Source organism: Ostrea edulis, chromosome 5 (genome assembly GCF_947568905.1).
Source record: "Ostrea edulis chromosome 5, xbOstEdul1.1, whole genome shotgun sequence".
In the NCBI taxonomy this organism is placed as follows: domain Eukaryota; kingdom Metazoa; phylum Mollusca; class Bivalvia; order Ostreida; family Ostreidae; genus Ostrea; species Ostrea edulis.
The window spans coordinates 48,520,433-48,530,432 of NC_079168.1; the positions used below are offsets into that span (position 1 = coordinate 48,520,433).

The window sequence follows — 10,000 nt, forward strand, 5'->3', positions numbered from 1 at the left end:
ATGATCATTGTTGAGTTGTTAGATATGTACTACAACTTAATTACTGCAGACAATGGAAGACAGTACCTAACTACAGAGGTAATGCTTTTTCATTCACCTCAAGGCAGTATCTTTTAGGTGGCAACAGCAACATACACTTCAAATGCAGTAGAGCATCATCTGCTATATATAGTGTTAAATCTAGGATCTAGAGAGGGCACACATATCATATGTTCAAAAAGGCACTTTTTGTCACAACAAGACAATTTCGGGGCACTTTCATTGTATCATACTATGATAGTACATGTAATAGAATAATCATTTAGCCTCTTTAAAAGTTAATACCTGCTGCCTTGATTTTAAACTTTTCAATCAATCTTGTGAAATAAAGAACAATTGTTTATATTAACAAATATTTTAAAAAAATTTATAGAAAAAAAAAGGGCATGGTGTAATTAAAAAGGGCATGGTGCTAGCCAAAAAGGGCATGGTGTGGCGCGATGCTAGTTTGCTTTAGATTTAACACTAGCTATATATATATAATTATATATATATATATATATAAATGACTAGAAAACTCAATCATCTGTTATACATTATATATAGAATTTCTACTTTGTTTTAAAACATTTTTGTTACACAATCTTTTGTCTTTTTTAGCTTTCATATAGAAGAAAGTCCACTTGTAGTTAAAAGGTTACCTGGCACTGTTCAATAAGTGGACAATACGCAATTTCCGAATAGTTCTTTCCCTTTGTGGAACTCTTACACACAGTGAGACGCAAAACATACTTTCGGATACAAATGCTTATCGTTGCCATCATATATTGCCTTAAAAGCCGATTACCAGACACCATGCAAGCACCCAAACTGTAGTTGGGACACACAATATTAGTAAGTTTATGAGTATTTAATAATAAAATAGCTCAAACAAAAATCGATAATTGCCATCTTTCTTTGATTAAAGTATCACTCATGCTAAAGAGGAAATAAAAAATAATTGCATATTTAGTTTAATGGCCTAATTCAAACAAATATTATTCTTGATATGGTCTGTTTAATGTATACCAACGGCTGATATAAACAAAATTTACACTTTCATAACTTTTATCCTTATTTACATATAGCTAGTCTAATAATATGTGTATACGTCTTGTACCCACCCAAGCATTGAACAGAATACTGATTGTACCTCCATCACAGAAGAGCTGATATCTTGGAAGTTGTGTATTGCTGTCCATCTATTATTTTTAATAAAGGGAAGATACTGTCCGTTCAAAAAAATAATGGACAGTAATTGTCCACTTATTGAACAGTGCCAGGTAAACCCAATAACTTATTAAACTTCTACAGGTAGGTTGAAAATAAGAGAAAGACAATACATTTGTCAAAGAGATACAAATTTAATTTTAAATTCCATACAAGTAAGAATCAATACAGATATCGGAAAATTCGCTGAAACACTTAAGGTTGATCGATCCTCATGTGATGTCATAGATTTTTGCAAAAAGCTTAATAAATTAAACTTTGCGCATGATAGAAATATATCTTTCAGAGGAATTTTATTTACTGGATATAATAAAAAATCTGGTAAACTATTATTACTGAAAAAGTTTATATTTTTCATAGATAATCAATTATTTATGATTTTAAAAATGTTGTCAAGGGCAATAACTCCTATGTTGGAACTTCCTCTACTGGATATCTATTATACATTGATTTCCCTAATATCCACAATTAATCTATACATATTTATGAATTAGCATTTTTTTTAAAAACTGTTGATACTTAAATTTTGTCATTTCAACAAGTTTTTATATATTTATATTATTCTATTTAACGAAAATGTGGATTTTCTGATGTTGATGTATACTTCTGTTTTTGTATGTCTGACATCTTTAAAAAGGTGGCAACATATATATTTTCTTTGGTTATTAATTAAATTAAACTATATTGAGTGGAAATTAATAAAAAAAAATTCCACTTTTAACCATTAATATTGATAAGTCACATGAGGATGGAACTACCTTAAAACGATATTTCCCCTTAGTAGAATTCTTAGCTGCAGAACTGTAGCTCTCTGAAAAAATATTTTGACATAACAGAGAGCGACAGATCCACCCCTTATAAAAACCTTCGATTTACGGCGCACAAAAAGCTGCGCACGGTTGAGGCCTTATATCGTTGTATTCTTGAGTTACTGTCTCATAAATTTAATATCAAAAAATTCTTAACATATTTTCCTACAATACTTGTGTCCAAACATACCTTCAAATATTCATTAAAGCCCCATACGACCCCAAAACTCCTAGCTTTAAATGATTTCGATTGTTGACGTATCCATGTTGGGTAGCAGGTCAATTCGAATCCCGGTTAATTTCCATACTTGCACAATAACGTCTAGATGTTAACTAATATCCCCACAAATATTTTAGCTATATATTTTAAATAATACATCATCCCAGTGCCTTTAAATAATAATTATTCAAATAGCTAAACTCACGGCAATGCAGCTTTCATTAGTCTGGTCCGGTCTCCATCCCTGCCACAGGAGTGTTAAAGACTTTTGTAGCATTTTCATGAATCAATCTGAGCTTATTTTACCTTTAGAAAAACTATATTTTTTAATTTCTATAAATTATTCGTATTGATGATAAATGAAGAGCGAATACATAACATATAACGAATTTTATGAATAGATACCAACAACATCAGGGTTCGAATTGACCTGCTACCTAACATGGCTACGTCAACAATCGAAATCATTTAAAGCTGGGAGTTTTGGGGTCGTATGGGGCTTCAATGAACAAGTATTGTAGGAAAATATGTTGAGAATGTTTTGATATTAAATTTATGAGACAGCAACTCAAGAATACAACGATATAAGGCCTCAACCGTGCGCAGCTTTTTGTGTGCCGTAAATCAAAGGTTTTTATAAGGGGTGGATCTGTCGCTTTCTGTTATGTCAAAATATTTTTTCAGAGAGCTACAGTTCTGCAGCTATAGAATTCTCTGCTCCAACTTCACATTTTTAAAAAAAATTCCATTGGCCATTATTATATCGCATCCTAACTTAAATTTGAAAGACATATTTCCAGGCTGTATTTGAATTTGGATCCTGAGGCACATTCCAAAACTTCTTCACAATGCTTTTTTTATGTTTTATTTATTAGGATATCCTAATTCTGAATTATTATTTTCACTTTCATGAATAATTTCATTTCATTTCACAAGATGGGTGTATTGGGTTCTTTTGGCTGGTGTTAATTATTTCCTCATCCAATATATTCGAAAACCCAATGCTTTTCAGATCAAAATTTGGCTCCATAACTTTCTCACTCTCCATATATTCATTAAAATAGTATTTGCAGTACTTTCATTAAAATTATTAAATTTTGATTGTGCAATGAAAATGCTCTCCCCAGCAGAGGACCACAAGTTGATATGGCTTTATTACTATATACACATATCATTTTAAGATTCGGGTAAGAATGATGTTACTTACTGTCGGTAATCTCGTGTTCAGGGACGCCCTCTAATCTCAACTTTTCCTGGCCCCTTCCACTAACATATTTGTAATATGCCACTCCAGCGAAATGCCACGCAACAAAAGCTGTCAAGAGAAGTGCCCCATTTTTAACATATTGTGGTACTCTAAATATTCGACCCTCATACCGTTGTCTTTTCATTCTAATCACCAATATCATAAACAGTTATAGACGAATGACATTCCCATGGGACCATTCCCACTGACAACCGGAAGTTAGCCAATGTACATAAATTTTGAACGAACACCGAATAGGTGAATACCGCGGGAAGTCTGAAGATGAATCTGGAGAAGCTGACTTTGGAATCTGCGAGAAAAGACTCGTCGGTACATTTCTTTCCGTGCGAAATCAAGTACAACGGAGAAGCTGAAGTTAGTCGGTACTTCGAAACTTCCATCAAAAAGTGCAAAGAAGATGAGAAAGGTGAATCACTATGTAGTGAACGGTGTTGTTTAATTTTCGTTATATTCATGATATTATTGTACTTGTAGCCTCCTATTTTAAAAATTGTAACTTCATTGTAGCAAAACATATCCGGCAGCTTCTATGAATCTGTTTTCCCCTTCTATTTTTAACCCCCACCCCCAGTTAATCAGGTAGTAACAGAGTTCTTGAAATTTCTTTCGAAGTGTCAGACATTTGGTCTGAAACAGTTACAAATAGTGTCAGCCGAAACAAAATTTTGTCGGTCCAAAAGAAAATTGCATTGCTTTTGAGGTTTTTAAATTTTTTATTTATAATCAATAATTGTATTCAGTCTCCATATATCAGTTCTCTCCATCCTGTTCATAAATTCTCCTGTCATTCTCTTTCTCATCTTGCTCACACTGAATCTTTCTCACTTTCTTATTGCTCTACTTCTCTTTCACCCTCCGTTCTCTCTCGACCTCCGCTTTTCTCTCCTCCACTTCTCTCAAACAGGTGCACCCTCCACTTCTCTCTCTCTCTCTCTCTCTCTCTCTCTCTCTCTCTCTCTCTCTATATATATATATATATATATATCCTGTCTTTCCCTCTGAACTTGTTTGTCATCTTCCAATTGTTCTGACCACTCGTTTTCTCACTTTGGACCGGGTGTAGTTGGTCCTTGGATTTTGAGCAGATGGTGTCACCTAAGTAACTGCATCAAACAGAAGCCATTGTCTTCCAGCTTGCCAGGCGGATTGAAACAATCGGTTTCTTTTCTCCTCGTAGATCCTCAACAGATTCCTCACGTTTACGTTTGAATGCCTTGCCAGGTTTAGCATCAGTTTAGAATTTTATAGGTCACATAGCTGCCATTTTTCCCGATAAAAAATGGACTTTGGTCCCGAAGTTTTATCGGCCATCAGTACCGACAATTAAGTAACTTGTGTCAGACATTTACTATTATTGTCGAATAATCCGACATTACCGACACTTTTCAAGAACTCTGTAGTTATAGTAATACTAATAGTATAGCTTGCAAAGGTTATGAAACAAGTGCCTATGACTTAACCGTAGGTAGTCTAGTATAGAAATATAGTGAGGGCCTTGTTCTCCAGTTTGATCTGGGTTATAATAGGTCCCCAGTACCCCTTGCTTGTCATAAGAGGCGACTAAATGGGGCAGTCCTTTGGATGAGACCGCAAACACCAAGGCCCCGTGTCAGAGCAGGTTTGGCACAATAAAGTCTATAAAGATCCCTCCCTGCTCAAAGGTTGTAAACGCCGAACATTAGCCTAAATTTTTTAGCCCTTCACCGGCAATGGTGACGTCTCCATATGAGTGAAAAATTCTCAAGAGGGACATAAACGGTATTCAACCAACCAACATCATATAGGTATAAGGTGTTTAAAAAGAAACAGGGATAGACTACTGTTAATCAGGACCTTTGGACTTATTTAATAAGTAAAAATGTTATTGCATTACTTGAAAAGAAACATTTGGAGTTTACTAATAGCTGCATTGATGAAAAAGTTTTCCGTCCAATTTTTCGTTTGATACATGCATCAAATAAAGAATAATAAGTTTTATTTCTTATCATTTAATTATGTTTTTGAAATAGAAAAACAAATAGTTTCTCTCATCTTAAAGCTTGAGAATTAACGTTTTTGAAATGGCGCATAGGAATACCTATATGTAACAATGAAAACAACAACAAAACTGGCTGTGCGTTCAGGTCAGGTAGAGTTACTGTGCAGAATTAAATGGATTATATGCCAAATTAAAGGTGCAGTGGTTAAAAGCTGAATTAGATGTAAATTAAGGAAGAGAACAAGTGCTGATTGGATGTATGCTACATTGTGTTCGAGGAGATGTTGAGCACCGATTGTGTCGTAGGAACAATGGAATGCGACTCTGCTCCATTTCAACATCAAGTAAAAAGCTCAACACCTTCATCTAAATTGCCCTCTTTGAGCCCCATATAACCCAGTTCAATTTCAATGATATCTCTCAGATCAAAAGTCGCTGCATGCTCTGTCATGTTATCGAACTCGTAAAGCAGACGATACATACCAGGAACTCGTGTTTACAATCTGTCTACTTCTACCAGTCAGTGTCCTATGTCATCAAGTTTACTATTCTGCTGCGTCATCACTAGGCCTATGTGTCACAGTGTGTTGTTTCTTTGAATTAATTTGTATTTTATTCATATCTTTGGTAGCATCAAACGAATACATTTCATTTACAATGCTTGTGTGGAAATACCTGTTCCATACATACCGCTAAAATTAGAACGGGGAAGATGCATTCCAGAGAAAAAAGAAGTCCCACGTGCTTAGTGCAGATGAACTCCAGACGAAATTTTTTTTTTAAACTAAGAAATCATAGGAATTTTTCATCCAATCAGCATCGTTGTTAAGTCATCAGTTTAAAAGTTATTAAATGATAATGTTTTATTCCTCCTAAAAGACAGTGTTTCCATTTTTTAAAAATGTTGTAACTTGTTGATGTTTTTTAGATACTTGCACAGCTGTATTCCGTGGTCGTCTTTTAAATGGAAAGATAGAAAATGTTCCAAGTGGTTATACAGGCAAGTTTAGTTACTTTTAATATATTCATTTCCTGAAAAATAGCGATCTATCATACCAACAAAACCGCGTTTTAAATAATCTGTAACAGGACTTGACATTACCTTACCAGACTTGTAACATGAAAATGTATTTGTTTGAATTTGATTTTCAATTGTTCGTAAAATAGTACTTAATTTTACATTTATTAGGTGAATGTTTAAATACACATATATATGTATTATTATACTTTAGAAAACCTTGGTTTTTCAACTAGCAGTCAAGCTTATCTTTTTTAATGTAAAACTGAGTTATTCCATAACACAATGTTATTAAATACTGCATGGTCCTTCATGATTTTGAAGAACATTATAAATTACTCCCAAATTATTTACCAAACAGATTATATTGTGTTGCTGCATTCAGAACCTTTCAGGAAATTTTATTTTGAGAAATTGTTATTGTCTTACTATGCAAACTTTCATTATGTGTTGAAATACAGAATACCTTAGATCGGAACGATTCGCTAACCAGATTGTATAATGTACTGCAAGACTTGTACTTGGTAACTATGCAAACAGGGTCTATATAGGCAAGTCTCTGATGCAAGTAAAGGATGGAATAACGTAAAAACAGTATACTTTATTTAGGTTTTAGCTCACCTGAACCAAAGGCTCATGTTAGCTTTTCTGATCAAAATTTGTCTAGTGTCCAGTGGTGACATCATTGTTGTTGTAAATTTTTCACATTTCAAGACTTCTCCAGAACGAATCCAGGCAATCTCAACCAAACTACACAAAGCATTTGGGGTTGAAGAGGATTCAAGTTTGTTTGAAGGAAGAGCCATGCCCTCTTTCATCAAAGATGGGATAAATTAAGAAAAGTAAAAGGGGGGGGGGTGGACTTCTCAAAATCTACTGAATAGAAAAGCCAAGACTTGTATTACGAGTTTTAATGATGATTCAAGTTGGTTTTTATACACCCATCAAAGATGGGATATATTATGGTATGACATTGTCTGTCTTTCCGGACCTTATATGCAAAGTAAACCATAAGCTCCAGAATCTTACAACTTGTTGCATTTCATCACCATGATGAGAGGAAGATGCCTTTTAGGCTTTTGTATGTCTAAGTCGTAGTATCAGCTAATAGGAAAACCTTGTAGGCAGAATACAGAACAAACTATTGGGGCTAGGACTGTCAAACATGGTACATATACTCCTCATGCCAAGTGGAGGATAGCTTTTGCTCTTCAATGTCAAAGGTCAAGGTCATAGTATCACCTTACTTGGGGCTTAGTCTGTCAAACTTGGTACATTTACACATTTTTCTAGAGCCTTATAAAACATAAATAAACATACAAGACAACTTTCATCCTTGCATTCACACAGTTGGGAGATATAATACATGGGTAACATTTTGAAATAACAACAATTAAATTACTTGAAAAATTAAGTAATTCAAAAAGACATTTCCTTTTTGACCACCTTTTCATAAACACATTTGTGTTGAAAAGACTTTTTTCGTGTGAATAGTCTAAGTGTAAATATGCTAAAATTTCAATAAACGTGAAAGATCAACCTTTCCCTAGTAGAGAATGAAAATAATATGCATCTCTTAACCAACATAGTAATATAAAGATTAATAATATTTTCATATTCAGTCAATAGGCCAAAAATTATTGTTTGTGAATTAAATTGCACTCTTTTCCCTGTCTAATGTAATATCCAAAAAGACAGACATGAACAAATTCTTGCAACAAATGGACAGTAAACAAATAAATGTATAATGGTTTCTGGTTCTTGGGAACAAAGGGAGCAGGCCTTAATTGTTAGCCAATTTAAATCAATTTGATAGATTATCATCCCCACCTGCCCCTCAAAAAAGGGCCCACCCTGATTTTTTTATTTTTGCAAAAATTATGATTTCAAACAAACTTGCTTCCCAGTGACATGAGTGAATGATTAAAGTCATAGAATGTTGGTTTTATATCTTCTACCAAGGATTCTTTGAATGTTAACTTGATTAACACTGCTTGGGGTTGTTGTTTTTCTCGGGAAATAAAAATTGAAAAATGAAATTCTCTCTCTCTCTTCCCCCCCCCCCCCCCCCCCCCCCCCCCCCCCCCCCCCCCCTCGACCCATATTTTTTTGTGACCCCGGATGATAATCTAATACGCAAGTTCTGAGTTACCCAAAAGTTATTTCCCTTTGTCGAACTCTTTCGCGTTTTATGACGTATGGTGGGTACACAATGTATACATTATATCATAGACTGGCATTGAACATAACGATTACGTACGATTAATGTAATAAAAGCGTAACTTTTGTTTATATCAATCAATGGTATGCATATTCTGGCCATATCAAGCATAATTTGTTTGAATAAGATCATCAAATTGGCTATTGAATCATTATTCGTTTCCTCTTCTACATGAGTGACGCTTTTATCAAAGAAAGATGGCAATTAACAATATTAGTTGGAGCCATTTTGTTATCCAATACTCATAAACTCACTAAAGTTGCCTTTTCCCTGAGATAGGATGGTCTCAGAAACTTTGGATATCATCTTTTACGAAATAATACAACGATAGTAATTAGCAAATGTACCCACTGTCATCATATTTTACATCATGATTTATGGAAGAGTTCGACAAAGGGAAATAACTCTTGGGGAACTCGGAACTTCCGTATTAAGTTGAATTGGCCATATTTAAATTTTTTATCTTATGCATATAGTTACTCATACCTATAATTCGGCATACTGTTCTTTATGTAAACCATATCAGCCCAGTGTCTTTAGTGGTAAACATAATAGTTCTATGTAAATACACCTTACGCCAAGCGAAGGATGTCTATTGTTTCTCAAGGTCAAGGCCATAGTATCACTTAGTAGAAAAACCATGTTTTCATTACGGATATAGATGTTGCCCTGAAATTTAGTCACAAGCTTCCTCTTGGGAGAATAAAAGTTCAGTTTGAATTTCAGCTGGATTGGTGATCATTACCTACTTTAGGGGTAAAAGTAGGTCAAACAGTTTTCCAGATGATTTTTTTGTTCGTTATGAGTACAGGTATTGTCCTGAAATTTTGTCAAAACCTCCCTCTTAGAATTCAGAGTGCATAATGTGCCTACAGGTCCAAAGGGCATATGTTAGGAAAGTTATACATAGATATATTTAAGAAAATTCAATTTACCAAATTTGCATGTAAGCATCTCCTTTTAAATGTAACTCAAGTATGTTTACATCAAGACCCTTGGTGGGTGGAAAAAAATAAGATTTTAAAGGTTTTTTTTAGGAATACCAGGGAGAATTTTTTTGAATACCTTCTTAAGAACAACAATGGTACAATTAGTCAAATTAATCTGTAAGCACTGTCATATAGTGTAGATTTAAGTTTGTTTACACTATGATCACCTGGGCCACAGGATGGGGTCTCCATAGAGGTTCAGTTTTACATAGAGATACAGTGTGTATAGGACATTTTTTAAAAAACAAAT

At 34.2% G+C, this 10,000-nt stretch overlaps 2 protein-coding genes across 2 annotated transcripts in view; one reads left to right on the top strand and one right to left on the bottom strand.

The window, feature by feature from the left end:
- The window catches only part of LOC125649355 (uncharacterized), a 7,814-nt gene extending 4,128 nt beyond the window's left edge, over nucleotides 1–3,686 (bottom strand). Inside the window, exon 1 of the mRNA XM_048876826.2 lies at nucleotides 3,485–3,686. Within this exon, the coding sequence (XP_048732783.1) occupies nucleotides 3,485–3,686 (202 nt within the window). The remainder of the gene's footprint in view (nucleotides 1–3,484) is intronic.
- LOC125649353 (ribonuclease H2 subunit C-like) overlaps nucleotides 3,491–10,000 on the top strand; it is an 8,283-nt gene continuing 1,773 nt past the window's right edge. Inside the window, exons 1-2 of the mRNA XM_048876824.2 lie at nucleotides 3,491–3,950; nucleotides 6,451–6,522. Coding sequence (XP_048732781.2) covers nucleotides 3,806–3,950; nucleotides 6,451–6,522 — 217 coding nt within the window. The 5' untranslated portion in view covers nucleotides 3,491–3,805. The remainder of the gene's footprint in view (nucleotides 3,951–6,450; nucleotides 6,523–10,000) is intronic.